Below are 14880 nucleotides of genomic sequence, written 5' to 3'. Positions count from 1 at the left end.
ACTCTTGTTTTTTGTGAGACCTAAAAACTAAATGAGCCATTGCAATATTAAAGACCCAACAAACTGTCTACCTTTCAGTAATTCTAATTTGTTAACAGATCAGTCTCTTTAGATTTGTTTTTAATAATATAAAAATAAGGTGCTGTTTTGGTTAGGGAACTATTAACCTGTTAAGTACTTAGACATCTTGCTCTGAATATCTTTCAGGGCAAATAATCCTTTGGTAATTAAGATAATTCAATTTGATTCTACTATTGTTTATTAAGTACCCCATAGATACAAGGCACCGGGGGATACAAAGATAAAAACAAAAGCAAAACAAAACAAAAAAGCGACTGCTCCTTATATAGGATCTTATGTCTTGAATTTATCTTCCTAAATTCTTCTGGAGCATCTTCTGTTTGAATAATAGTTATGTGCTCTGTTCATTTCTGGAATTCTCAAATGCTACATGAGTGTTTTAGAAAAAAAAATTCTGAGTTTCTTATTAAGTTAGAACCTCACTGGTAAACTGTTTGCCATAGAGTAGAATCAGTAATATGGTCGGAGCATGTACAACAAATTCAAGCATATTACTGGAATACCAAAAGGAACTCTATAAGGTGGTTTCACTCTTAGAATGATCCAATGAAACGTCCCTTGAGGATTCTACTGAACTAAAGTTCTGTTATCCTCAAGGACCTTACATATGCTTTAATTTCATTGTATTTGTAAGTTGCATGCAGAAATAAGGTAGTACAATTTGGAGCAATACAGTCTTTTGCCTATCTGGATATAGCCAACATGAGGAACCTGAGGCCTCGAGGCCATACGTGACCCTCTAGATCCTCAGGTGTGGCTCTTCGAAGTGTGGATTCTCTTCGACTGAATCCAAACTTTACAGAACAAATCCCCTTAATAAAAGGATTTGTTCTACAAAACTTGGACTCAGTCAAAAGGCCGCTTCCAAGGACCTAGAAGGCCACATGTGGCCTGCAGTGCACAGATTCCCCACCCCTGAATTACAGCCTATTTGTATGGGAAAAAAATTCAAAGATTTGGGTAGCCTTGTCACTGTGAAGTGATAATCCAGATTCTATAGCTAGACTTTCAAGATCCCCCTCCCCCACAGCCTGGTACTACCTGACCTTTCTAGTCTTGTCTCATTCCCCTTTTCCCTCCTGCTACCTATAGGGCAAGTTAGATTTCTATACCTAACAGATTATGTTATTTCCTCCTTGAGCCAAATATGATAAGAGTAAGTTTCAAACAATGCTCATCTCCCTCTCTTCTTTTCCTCTGCTATAATAGGTTTTTGTGCCTTTTCCTGTAATATAATTTACCCTTGTCTGCCTCCTCCTTGCTTTTTCTCCCACTATATTCCCTTAGTTAGATCAGATTAATCCACTTACTTAGATCCATTTAACCCACTTGATTAGATTTTTTTTATCATTACATCAAAGTCAACTTATACTTACCCCCTCTGTGTATGCCCTTTAAAATAGTGCAATAACAATACAGTTCTCAAGAGTTACAAGTGTCGTCTTCCCTTCTCGGGATGTAAACAGTTTGCCCTTATTAATAACATGGTTTTTTTTCCCCCTTTCTTGTTTATCTTGAGTCTTGTATTTGAAGATCAAATTTTCTGTTGAACTCTGGAAGTCCCCTATTTCGTTGAATGTCCATCTCCTCCCCTGAAATGTTATGCTCATTTTCGCTGGGTAGTTGATCCTTGGTTGTAATCCAACCTCCTTTGCCTTACGAAATATCATATTCTAAGCCCTCCAATCTTTTAATGTAGAAGCTACAAGGGTCCTGCGTGATCCTGACTGTGGTTCCATGATATTTAAATTGTTTCTTTTTGGCTGCTTGCAGTATTTTCTCTTTGACTTGGTAATTTTGGAATTTGGCTACTCTGTTCCTTGGCGTTTTCAATTTGGGATCTCTTTCAGGAGGTGATTGGTGGATTCTTTCTATGGCTATTTTATCTTCTGGTTCTAGGACCTCAGGGCAGTTTTCCTTTATGATTTCCTGAAAGATACTGTCCAGGATCTTTTTTCATTGTGATTTTCATGTAGACCAATAATTTTTAAATTGTCTTTCCTGGATTGATTTTCCAGGTCAGTTGTTTTACCAGTAAGGTATTTTATGTTTTCATCTATTTTTTTCATTCTTTTCTTTCTCTTTGACTGATTCTCGCTCTCTCAAAGAGTCACTAGCTTCCATTTGCCCACTTCTAATTTTTAACAAATTGTTTTCTTCTATTAGATTTTGTACCTCCTTTTCCACTTGGCCCATTTTATTTTTTAAGGAATTCTTCTCCTCAGTGAGTTTTTGTGTCTCCTTTTCTATCTGGACAATTCTGCTTTTTAAGGAGTTGTTTTCTTCGGTTAATTTTTGTCTTTCCTTTTCCAAGCTTTTGACTCTCTTGCATACCTCTCTTTTCTTTTCCCAACTTTTCTTCTACCTCTCTTATTTGACTTTCAAATTCCTTCTTGAGCTCTTCCAAGAAGGCTTTTTGGGCTTCAGACCAGTTTATATTCCCTTTTGAGGTTCCAGATGTGGGATTGTTCACAGTGTTGTTCTCTTCAGAATTTCTGCCTTGATCTTCACTGTTCCTGTTATAAGAATCTATAGTATGTTTCTTTTTGCTCATGGTATTTGCTTATTTCCTGGCCTTTAAAAAGATTGAACTCTCTTGCTGGGGAGCAGGGGGCACTGACCCAAGCTTCTTGTGCTGCAAGCCCAGGGCCTGATCATTGACTCTGTGTGCTGGGGCCTCCGATATTGGTATTTGGAGGCTGTAGGGTTCTGGATGCTTACCTGCTGTTGAGTTAGAATCAGCAACACTGGAGCTCTAGGGGTAGGGTTGGGTAGTTTGACCCCTGGAGGTTGCCCTGCTCACCCAATCCTTTCCTTTCGCTTTCTTTGGCTCCTTGCAGATGGATGTTTCACTGCTGCAGGATGTTTCTGCACCTGGGGCTTTCCCCCTTGGAGCTGTGCTTCCCAGAGTTTTGCTGAGGCTCTGGGAGACTTGGCTGCTGGAAAACGCCCTGGCACATACTGGTTTTCCAAGCTGGTATTCACTGGTTCCCCTGACCATACTGAGGAACTCGAGTGTCCTGGTGTTGGTACTTGCCTGCTCCACCACCTGGAGTTCAGGATCTACCCCTGGTATGCTGAGCTGGGGCTTTCTGCTAGCTTGCTGGGATGCCTCCCATTCTGTACTGCTCCCCCTCCCCCAGAGCAAGAGGGGCCTTTCCTGTTAATCCCTGAAGCTTCCTGGGCTACCAGACTGCTGCACTCCATCTTTCTACTGGTTCAGCTGTTCCAGGGTTTTTCCTGAGGCGATATTTTCTGGGCAGTCAAAGATTAAGAAGGGAGAGTGGGAGCAAGCTGTATGAAGAAACCCAGGAAACCTGGTGAGGTGTTTGGATAAAGACTAGGGTAGACAAAAATAGATGCTATATTGTAATTGTAGTATGCTATAGACCACTTGAATAGAAGGAGAAAATAGATGAGTTTGGGGACCATATCACAAACCTGGCACAGAGGCAAACCATAATAATAACGAGAGACTTGAATTATTCACATATCTGAATATTGATATACTGAAGATCTCTCTCTGCCAAAAAAAAAAAAAACAGGGCAACTAATCATTTCTTCTTGATTTACCTTATGTTTCAGCTTCAAAAGAGGAAAGAACTAATAAGGAGAAATTGTTTGCTAGATTAGTTCTCATTAATAGGAGAAACTAGTTTCAGGGGCAGAAATGATAGGGACATTGTAAAGGAAATTGAAGAAAAGAGGAAATCTGGCATATATCCTGAATTTTGGGGAAACAGATTTCAATGCATTTAGAGGGAAGACAGGTAGAGTGCCATGGCTAAAATTCTGCATGAAAGTTAGCACAAGAGATGATGGAAGTTCTCAAGAAATAAATTTTAAAGACAAGGAATAATTCTTGTGAAGAAAAAAGGAAAGAATTATGGATTTCAGAAAGGACATGTATAAAAGATGTAGATAATGGAATATAAATAAAAATTATGGTATAGACCAGTAAATTTTTTTTAAACGTTCTTGAAGTTCTGAGTGAAAAAATGCCAGTGAGGACTAGCAATACTAAGGACAACAACAGTGAAGGGTTTTTTGTGTTGTTTTCAAAGCTATTTTAGGATAAAGAGAATCAAAGAAGTAATATATTTACTTCTCAGTGTGGATAGTATAAAAATAATAAATGACAGTGAGAAGGCAGAGGTGCTTACCTGTTTTCTCTCCCAAGGAGTACTACCTTTTGACTGAAAAGGGCTGATGAAAAATAGTTAACAAGTAGTGGAAACCAAAGATAAGTAGGGTCATTACTAAGTGAGCATAAGTTTCTAGGCCAGCCGTTTTTGTGTCATGGATCCCTTTTACAGTCTGGTGAAGCCTATCCACTCCTCAGAATAATATGGTTTAAAAAAATTCATTATTGAAGGACAGTCTAGATTTCAGTTAGAGGTTAGTAAAAGTAAAGATGTAATTTTTTTTCCCCAACCAAGTTCATTCTCTCCCTAAAATCTATTCACAAACAGGTTAGTGGACACCAGGGTAAGATTCCTGCCCTAGGTGGGCCTAGATGAACTGCATGCCAGGTTAATGAATTATCTAGAAACCATGATTGCTGAACCACTGTCAGTAATATTTGAAAGATCCTAAAGGTGTCACTGAATTGGAGTAGGGCAAATGTTCCAGTTTTCAAAAAAGAGAAAAGTTGAGTCTACAAACCATATGCCAGCAAGCTTGACTTAGATTCCTTGTAAAATTCTAGAATATGCAATTAAGGGAAAGATTTGTGAAAATCTAAAAAAAGGAAGTAGTAATCAAAAAGATTCAGAAAGGTTTCATGAAAAATCAGGTTATAGTTGACTAATTTAATTTTCTTTTTGGCAGGCTTACTAGACTAGTACTTCCAGGGACTTCTAAAGCTATAGTTTATGTAAATTTCAGCAAAACATTTGACCTTTCTCTTTGAAAGGATGTAGAGATAACAGCTAGATAGAAATAGATTTGGAGCTGGTGGGATTGACTTTGAATGGTAGGAAAAAAATAGTATAATGACTAATGTTTGATGCCAAACGTTATATAGCCTGTCAGTGCAGTTTTAGATTTTGACTCTGCCATCCCATATTTTGGCTCTTCTTTCTAGCTTTGTGACACTTGGAAATTTGACAGAAATGCCATCTGTTCTTATCCAAGTCACTGATAAAAATGTTAAATAGCATAGGACAAAGAGATAGCTAGGACTTGAAAAGAGACTGTCTTCCAACATCAAACATTAGTCTCAATATAATAATACTAACTGATGTCCTATGAATTAAAGTCAACAAATATTATTAAGCAGCTTCTTTGCACAGAAAACTCCCGGTTTCCTCTGCTGGATCTGTATTGTGGATGGAGCTCACTAATCAGGGGTATCCTCCAAAGCTCTCTCATGGGCCCTCTTTTCTTTCTATACTGTTTTATTTGGTGATCTTATCAGCTCCCATGGGTTCAGTTGTCATCTCTATGTAGATATTCTTTATCTGTTTATCCAGCAGTAACCTTTCTCTTATCTTACATTGCCTAGTGGACATCTTGAAGTGAGATGTGCTGTAAACATCTCAAACATAACTTTTCCAAAACAGAATTCATTATCTTCCTTCCCACCCACACCCCAAAAACAAAAATAAAAACAAACCTTTTCTTCTGAACTTCCCAATTATTGTCAAGGACATCCCTACCAGGTTGTGAACTTGGGTGTCATCTACAACTCTTCACTCACACTCACCCCACGTATTCAATTTGTCACCAAATCTTGTCATTCCAACCATCACAACATCTCTTTAATACATCCCTTCTTACTACTCGCATAGCTGCTAACGTGGTACAGGCTCTCATCACTTCATGCATAGGCTATTATAGTAGCCTTCTGGTTGGTCTCCCTGCCTCAGGTCTCTCCCCATTCCATTCTATTCTCCATTCAGGTACCAAAATGATCTTCCTAAAGGTGTCATCATGTAAATCCTTTCCCCCCAATTCAATAAACTGCAGTGGCTCCCTATTACCTCTAGGATCAAATGCAAAGTCCTCTGGTTTTTAAAGCCCTTTCTAACCTGAACTCTTCCTTCCTTTCCAGTCTTCTCATTCCTTACTCCTTTCTTCATATTCTATGATCCAGCAATACTCCTTATTGCTTCTTTAACATGATATTCCATCACCCAGCTCTGGGCATTTTTATTGCTTGTCCCTCCTGCCTATAACTCTCTCTCTCACCTCCACCTTCTGCCTTCCTTGGCTTCCTTCAAGACTCAGTTCAAATCCTACCTTCTCTGGGAGACTTTTCTCAATTCTCCCCTACCACTCATTTACCTAGTACCTTCTCTCTGAGGCTGCTTTCTATTTTCACTGCATTTATCTTGTATGTTCATAGTTATTTGCATGTCTTCTCCCCCGTTCTATGAGCTCCTCGAGAACAGGAACCATGTTTTTGTCTTTCTTTGTATCTTCAGCACTTAACACAGTACCTGGCTTATAGTCAGTGCTTAATAAATGTTGGTTGTCTTTCAGCATGATGCTAGATAAAACACAGGTTCTAGCCCTCGTGAAGTTTATGCACCCTGCTCCACTGCCAGTGAGGAACCTCAGAGTTGGAAGTGATCTCAGAGACCGTCTAGTCCTATGCATACATTGCAGAACCCCCTTCTTAAAACATATCCAGCACATGGTCATCCAACTTTTGCTTGAAAAGACCTTCAGTAAGGGGAAACTCCCTCCCAAGGCAGCAAATCCAGCTTTTAGATGATTACCTCACAAACCTAAATCTAACCCTTTTCAGCTTTTACTGATTGCTATGGTTCTTCCCCTTGGGATTAACAAGAAAAAGTCTAATCTCTCTTCTACATGATAACCTACTGGGTACTTGAAGATGGCTATTATTCTCTGTCCCTTGACACCCGAGTCTTTTCTTTCCCAGGGTAGCATGACCAGGATTGTGTAGAGCCTTGGGATCATGCCATATAAACAGCAAATGAAACTTAATGTGTAAAAAAAAAACTCTTATATTTGGCTTAAAAAATGAATGAGTCTAAGGTGGAGAAGGCATGATTAGAGAGTAGTTTGACTGGAAAAGGTCTGATTATTTTTGTGAACTATAAAGTCAGTATTGGTAAACATTATGGTATAGCATCCGCAGAGCTCTCTTCTCTCCTAAGCTGTATTGAGGAACATTATATCCAGAACTGTTATACTCTGATCTGGTCATATTGTACCCAGAGTATTGTTTTCAGTTCTAGGTGCCATGATCCTGGTCATGCTACCCAGGATGCTCCCTAGTTTAGCAATATTCTTTCTAAAATGTGGTATCCGGAACAATACCTTCTTTGCACAGAAACTGCTTAATAAATATCTGATGACTTGAATCAATAGGATGTAAGTCAGCATTATCAAACTGGGCAGCTGAAATTCAGCCAAGTAACATGAGATTCTCTAGTTAATGAGACCTGGTTTGTACAGTGAGACATAGCTGTCCCAATTACCTGAACAATGACAGCATTCAGGGCCAGTCTCATGCTTAGGTACTTGATTGCTCACCTGATTAGATTAGATGGAAGACTATCAGTTGCTACCATTTGTCCTACCTTTGCCCTGTAGTCCCCCACCACAGTCATTTGACCTAGTTATTTAACTTAAGGATTCCTGGACCTTGCCATCGTTATCCCTTAGGATCCCTTTCCACATGCTCTGTTGCTAAACTGTTATGTGTTGTCTACCCCCATTAGAGGGGAGGGTACTTTTTATGGTCCTTTTGGCAGGAATTTTTTACTTTTTCTATTTGTTTCCGTAGAACTTAGGTGCTTTCATGTAGTGACTGCTTAATAAATGCTCATTCATTCCTGGAAAGTTGCTTATGTAATAGGAATTTAGAATTTATGATGCAAAGAAAATAGCCAATTACTGATCCACGAAGTTCTAGAAATGGGATATAATCCTCATTTGTTCGTTATTTCATTCATTTCATTATTCAGTATATATTTAAATGCCTGATGTTTGGTGTGATATAAATTCCACCGTGTTGAATGTGAAATTGTCCTCTGGAAGCTTAAAATCATACTTGGAAGTAAAGCATGAATTGCAAACGTAAAAACCCCTAGGAGAGGGAGCATAATGACTTATTCATACTAAGGTGAAATTGACTTAGATCATTTCCTGAGAACAGTCTTGATTAGTAGAAGGGGGAGAAAAGAGCAGAAGGACACCGTCAGAGGGAGAGGGGAAGAAAAGGGCTCATGAATGAATGACTGTTTATGTGGAAATTCACTTTATTTATTTTAGTCTGTAAGGTCCTTCTTGATTAGGGGCATGTACTAAGCAAAATTGTGAAATAGCAGTGGTTTGGGTTTAGTGCCCTCCGTTTTTCAGACATTTTTCCCTAGTACCCTCTACTCTCCTCCCTGGAATCTGTCCTATCCCAGCAGTCAGCCTATGCTTGGCTCTTAGCTAAGAGTTATAGCTGGAAAGTCGTCTGATAAAAGAATACCTCCTAAGGTACATTACCTGAAAATGGCTTCCCTGTGTGCCTTCAGTCATATTCTAAAGCAGCCACTTAAAAGCTGTTTGAAAGTGTAGCTCTAAGCCAGGTGATTGAAGAGCTTTTCCACTTTGGGATGGAGCAATTTCTTTCTGCTATTAAAGTAAAAGTGGGCTAATTGTGTACCCTTACAAAAGTGTGTGTGTGTGTGTGTGTGTGTGTGTGTGTGTGTGTGTGTGTGTTACCAGATCTGTGATTTCATCAGTGCAGGGAGCACCAGGTAAGAAGTTTCTTGACCATCACAACTCCGTACCATTTCTGCATCTTGGAGTTTTGGAAAGCAAGGGAATCAAAGAGTCACATAATCAGTATGTGTCAGAGACAGGCCTTGAACCCAAGTCCTCCTTGTTCTAAGGTTAGTTCTTCAACTCTTTAGCTAATATGTCAAGGCCAGGCTGTCTCTTATATATATAAAACCAGGAATGGTTTATTTGTGATAAATAGATGGATAGATGGACACCCAAACAAACAATTCTTTAGTTCATAAGAACTGAAGTTTTGTCAAATTTAGTCCCAAATTTTATGGGGTAAAATATTTGATTTTGGTATTTCACTTCTAACTTATTTTCCTTTCAGCCAACAGAAATCATATTTTTCCCATTTGTGCTTCTTTCCCAAAACCTACCCTGTGTAAATTCTGTATCTTTTCATATTATTGCAAAATGTATGACAATGCTCGTTTCATGTGTCTGTTGTTGTTTCAGTCATTTAAGTCATGTTTAAATCTTCATGACTCAGTTGGTGTTTTCTTGGAAGATACTGGAGTGGCTTGCTATTTCCTTCTCTTGATCATTTTGCAGATGAGAAACTGAGGCAAACAGGGTTAAGTAACTTGTCCAGGGTCACCCAACTAGTAAGTGTCTGAGGCCAGATTTGGACTTAGGAAGATGAGTCTTCCTGACTTCAGCCCCAGTACTCTATCTACCGTGCCACCTAGCTACCCAAATTCCTGCTGAACTCCAATTTTGGGGAAAGTAAAAAACACTTTCATCCTCTAGGGATCACTGTTTGGGACCTCAGAGCATGTTCATCATGTGGATAGATGATCCAAGTCCAGAAGTGATTGCTATGATATGAACTGCATTAGTTCTATTTGGAGCAAATCCTAAATAAACTGTTTTAGGTTGTTCAAAAGCAGACGTGGAAAAAAGTAAGATATTTTTACTAAAAAGCTTCCTACCATTACTACCATGATCTAAAACTGAATATTCTTCCACCTTATTCAGAAGTCTAGAAATGCTTGTTTGTGAAGGGTCGTGCTTGTCCTTCTCTTCACAAATTTTTCAGAATTTTTTTATGCCATGTAAAGTATCAAAGCTGATTATAAATTGCAAAAGCATAGAAACTTTCTTTTGTAAGTATTGAAGTAAGCATTAAAGACTACTCCCAAATTAAAATCATCTTTTTATAGATTAAGAATCACTGGGAAAATATCCTTGTTACTGGGAATATCAGTGTGGGAGAAGAATGGTTCTAATCATCTGATTTCAATGAATAGGATATATGTATATATATGTATATATATGTATAACATATACATATATATATATATATATTAAAGCTTAAAACCTGAGAGGACTAATCTTTTTTCTTTAAAATTTTTAGATTCAGATTGTTGAAATTTTGTTTACATACAGATTTCTGGTTTTATAATATTTGGTGTTATACAAAATTTGGACATTTTCTTACAGTATTTATCTCCTAGAAAAACAATTCAGTATTTATAAATATTCTGACCCTTACATAATGTATTATAACACAACAGTAACAATAAATATTTAAACCAATTCATTTTACTACTAGTTTTAAACTTTGTATCTTAATTGTGTTCTACCTAATGGATGCAATCAATATACTTGGGTTATATGTAAGAAGCTAGGCAAAGCGTTATTCTATTTCTTGTAAGAATTTGCCTCCCATAAAGCTAGTATGAAAGAAGTGTGCCAAAATAGAATCTTAACTTTGAGACTTTATTTTCAAATTCAGCTTTATAGACAAATTCAAGTTACAGATGCATACTGAATCTATATTCAGCTTGTGGGTAGGTACTTAAGTATACTCTTTTATAGTATTTTAAGAGTAGTATTCAGACAATAGTTTATAAAGTTCTTTCTAGAACTTTGGAGTTGCTTTTAATTCATGGAAAGTTCTCTTTCATTTGCTGTTTGAGCTGCTTTTTACAAACAGAAAGGTTGCTTTTACCATAGTAAAGAAAAGTTTTACATAGCTGTTTCTCTCATTCATTTATTTTCTCTCTCTTTCTGTCTCTGTCTCTCTGTCTCTCTCTCTCTCTCTCACACACACACACACACACACAGAATTAATGCATTGTTTTTATTTTTTGTACCTGTAGGCACAGTGGACAGTTGGAAAACTGAATTGCCCATTTTGTGGGGCCCGTTTGGGGGGCTTTAACTTCATCAGCAACCCAAAATGTTCCTATGGCCAATTTGTAGCTGTACGTCTTTGCAAGAGCAGGACAGATTACCAGCCCATTCCTGTAATCAGACTAACGAGACCTTCAGTAAAATACTTGTCACTTTATAGAGTTCGGTCAGGCCTCGACAAGGAGAATACACTCAAAAGTACAGGTGTTGCCTGGAAGAACAGAAATCAAGGGCTTTTAAACATGGCCCAAAATAATAATGTTCCTGGAAGATTAACTGAAGCTCTTTGCCTGGAGGTGCGATCAACCAATTTTGAGAGGAAGAGTGAAAAACTGCACTTCAAAGCATCTAATCCAAAATACTGTCTTTTTGTTCCCCAGTCTGTGAATGACAGATGCAGTATAAGAGCTTTTCATAGAAAATCACATAGTTTGGATCTGAACATCAGAGAGAAACTGGCCTTATTGCCTACTTTATATGAAGCACATGGTAAGATTCCTGCCTGTAACAGGCTAAATGAAACACAACCTTTTGACCCTCATGGCTTGTATGTAGGTTCTAGTAAAAATAGTCATTCCTCTCTGGATTCATCCAGTTTTGATGGTAATGGGCTACTGCAAAGATTTTCAGTGCCTTCCTGTAATACTCTAATACAAAGAGAAGAAGAATTTCAGTGTGGTTTAGAGGCTTCCATCGTACATTCTCACCATAATACTATTGATGAACTGCCTTTCCGGATGGACTTTCCTGTAGCTGTCAGTGGTGTGGATGAGCCTGGTGACCAGGAGGAAGGCATTTCATCTATTGGTTTCTTACAATCTGCTGGTTTCTCTTTGGGTGCCATTAACCAAAGGCTAAGCAAGAGAGAAAGAAACAAGTTAAAGAATCTGAGAAGGAAGCAACGAAGACATCAAAGATGGCTCCAGAAACAGGTAGGAAACTTTACACTACTTTGTACTGAGGGTGGTTGTTGTTGTTATTGGGGTGGAGGGAGGCATATCTTAAAATGTTTGGAATTTTTAAAGGTTTTAATCCTTCATTAAGTGATTGTCCATTATTATATTTAAGTAATACTTTAGAAATACAAAGCAATAGGACAATTGACATTTGTAGCTTTATTTCTAGGAATAAGCATTGTAGAAAAATGTTTTGAAAACTTCCTTATAATTTTACCCTGAAGTACTAGTAATATTTAGGTAGCAATATTAGACATTACAAACTAAGTCTTTCTTAAATCCACCTAATTTTCTCTATATCAGTTCTTAATTTTGGGTCTGTGAGCCTTAAAAAATATTTTTGTAACTAATTCAATATAATTGGTTTTCCCCATGATCCTGATGTATTTCATTGTATGCATTTAAAAACATTATTCTGAGAAGGAGGTCCATAGGCTTCCCAAGACTACCAGCAGGATCCATTACACAAGAAAGGTTAAGAAACCCTGCTTTGTATTATTTTATAGTATTTTTCATAAGATTGAGGTTAAGTTGAAAATGGAAGATGTGTTGCTTCTGACTGAGACATTGGTAATCTCTGTGAAAAATTCAAGACTTTTTCATTTGTGCTAAGTGCCATTTGTATGTATGCAGAAGAATGATAAACAATATGCTGAATTTAAAATTAATTTGACTTTCCTTTGTTTTTATAAAGAAATTTGTATTATTGTTGCTAATACTTATATGAAACAGAATAATGATACTTTGAGCTAAATTTGTGATTTAATGTGAGGAGTTATGGACCATCTTCAATAAATATTGCTTTTTATAGGCACTACATTGTTTGCTGTGAAATGAGAAGACAATGAAAATATTTTAGATTTCATAAATTTTTATGGCCACTCTTTGCAAATTTTTTTTACAATCTTTATAATCAGATGATTTAGAACTACCCCCAGATAAATCAGGCTTCCTTTAGAGGTCCTGAGTGTGAGCAGAGACTGCGTGACCACCCTTCACAGACATCATATTAGGGATTCATGCTTCGAGTAGTATTTGTATTAACCTGCTTTTCTTGTATTTAGAAATGTAAAACACATTCTTAGCTCATGAACTGTACCAAAACAGATGACCAACCAGAACCATTCTTAGCTCACTGGTGATATAGAAACAGATAGTAGCCTGGGTTTGGCCTTCAGGCTTTCCAACCCATGCACTAAACTGTCCCCAGCGTCCCTTCCTGGACTGATGTATTATTTTTCTGTGGCATTATATCATAATCCTTATTAATCAACATGTATTGAATACAAGTAATATCAGAGAATATGTTGCTTATAACCAAGTTGACATTGGTAATCACTTTGTAAAAAAATTCAACACTATTTCATTTGTACTTAGTACAACTTGTATGTATGCAGTAGAATGATAAACATTATATTAAATTTAAAATTAAATTTAACCAGAAAGGACTTTAAGATAATCCATCTTTAAATCTGAGCCCCAGATAGATAAAATACTTTACCCAACATTATATAGCTAGTAAGCTGGGACTTGAGCCTTCCGACTTCCATGCCAAATATTCTTCCTGATCCACAATGCTACTTTTGGTTATGTTGTATAGAGCATATTTATGGGATAATGATCTTAATTTATTTTTGTTTTATTTTAAACATGTGTTTTTAAAACTTTGGATTACAAATTTTCTCCCTTCTTCCCTCCCCACCCACCCTCATTGAAAAGGCAAGCATTGCAAAACAGGTTATAGATGTGTGGTCATGCAAAACACTTCCATAGTAGTCCTGTTGTGAAAAACTAAGTATATTTCCCTTCATCCTATCCCACCCCCCATTTATTCTATTTTCTCTTTTGACCCTGTCCCTCCTCAGAAGTGTTTGCTTTTGATTATCCCCTCCCCCAATCTGCCCACCCTTCTATCAACCCCCTGCTCTCTTGTCCCCTTCCCTCCTTATTTTCCTGTAGGGTAAGATAGATTTTCATACCCCATTGTGTATGTTATTCCCTCCTTAAGCCAAATCCTATGAGAATAAGATTCACTCATTCCCTCTCACCTTCCCCCATTTCCCTTCTACTGTAAAAGCCTTTTATTGTCTGTTTCATGTGAGATATTTTACCCCATTCTACTTCTCCTTTATTCCTTCTCCCAGTATAATCCTCTCTTACCCCTTAATTTTATTTTGCAGATATCACCCCTTCATCTTCAACTCACCCTGTGCCCTTTATCTATCTACCTATACATACATATAATTTTTTTCCCTCCCACTCCCCTAATACTGGCAAGGGACTCATGAGTTACAAATATCATCTTTCCCTGCAGGAATGTAAATAGTTCAACCTTAGTAAGTCTCTTATGATTTCTCTTTCCTGTTTACCTCTTCCATGTTTCACTTGAGTCTCGTAATTTGCAGGTCAAATTTTCTATTCAGCTCTAGTCTTTTCCACAGAAATGCTTGAAAGTCCCCTATTTCACTGAATGACCATTTTTTACCCTGAAGGATTATACTCAGTTTTGCTGGGTAGGTGATTCTGGGTTGTAGTCCTATCTCCTTGGCCCTCCGGAATATCACACTCCACTCCCTGCGGACCCTTAATGTTGAAGCTGCTAAATCTTGTGTTATCCTGATTGTGTTTCCACAATACTTGAATTGTTTCCTTCTGGCTACTTGCAATATCTTCTCCTTGACCTGGGAATTCTAGAATTTGGCTACAACATTCCTAGGAGTTTTCCTTTGGGGATCTCTTTTCAGGAGGTGATCAGTGGATTCTTTCAATTTCTCTTGCCCTCTGGTTCTAAAATATCAGGGCAGTTTTCCTTGATAATTTCTTAAAAGATGATGTCTAGGCTCTTTTTTTGATCATGGCTTTCAGATAGTCCAATAATTTTTAAGTTCTCTTTCCTGGATCTATTTTCCAGGTCAGTTGTTTTTCCAGTGAGATATTTCACATTCTCTTC

General features: G+C 37.6%; 1 protein-coding gene across 2 annotated transcripts in view; it reads left to right on the top strand.

Moving 5' to 3' along the window:
• The window catches only part of RNF180 (ring finger protein 180), a 175815-nt gene that overhangs the window by 13225 nt on the left and 147710 nt on the right, over positions 1 to 14880 (top strand). For both annotated transcript variants that reach the window (XM_027863505.1, XM_027863506.1), the window contains exon 3: positions 10941 to 11906. In XM_027863505.1, the coding sequence (XP_027719306.1) occupies positions 10941 to 11906 (966 nt within the window). The remainder of the gene's footprint in view (positions 1 to 10940; positions 11907 to 14880) is intronic.

Source organism: Vombatus ursinus, unplaced genomic scaffold (assembly GCF_900497805.2).
Source record: "Vombatus ursinus unplaced genomic scaffold, bare-nosed wombat genome assembly UNPS02014772.1, whole genome shotgun sequence".
Taxonomy (NCBI): domain Eukaryota; kingdom Metazoa; phylum Chordata; class Mammalia; order Diprotodontia; family Vombatidae; genus Vombatus; species Vombatus ursinus.
Note: the sequence above shows the minus strand (reverse complement) of the source record. Positions and strands in the feature narration are given on the sequence as shown.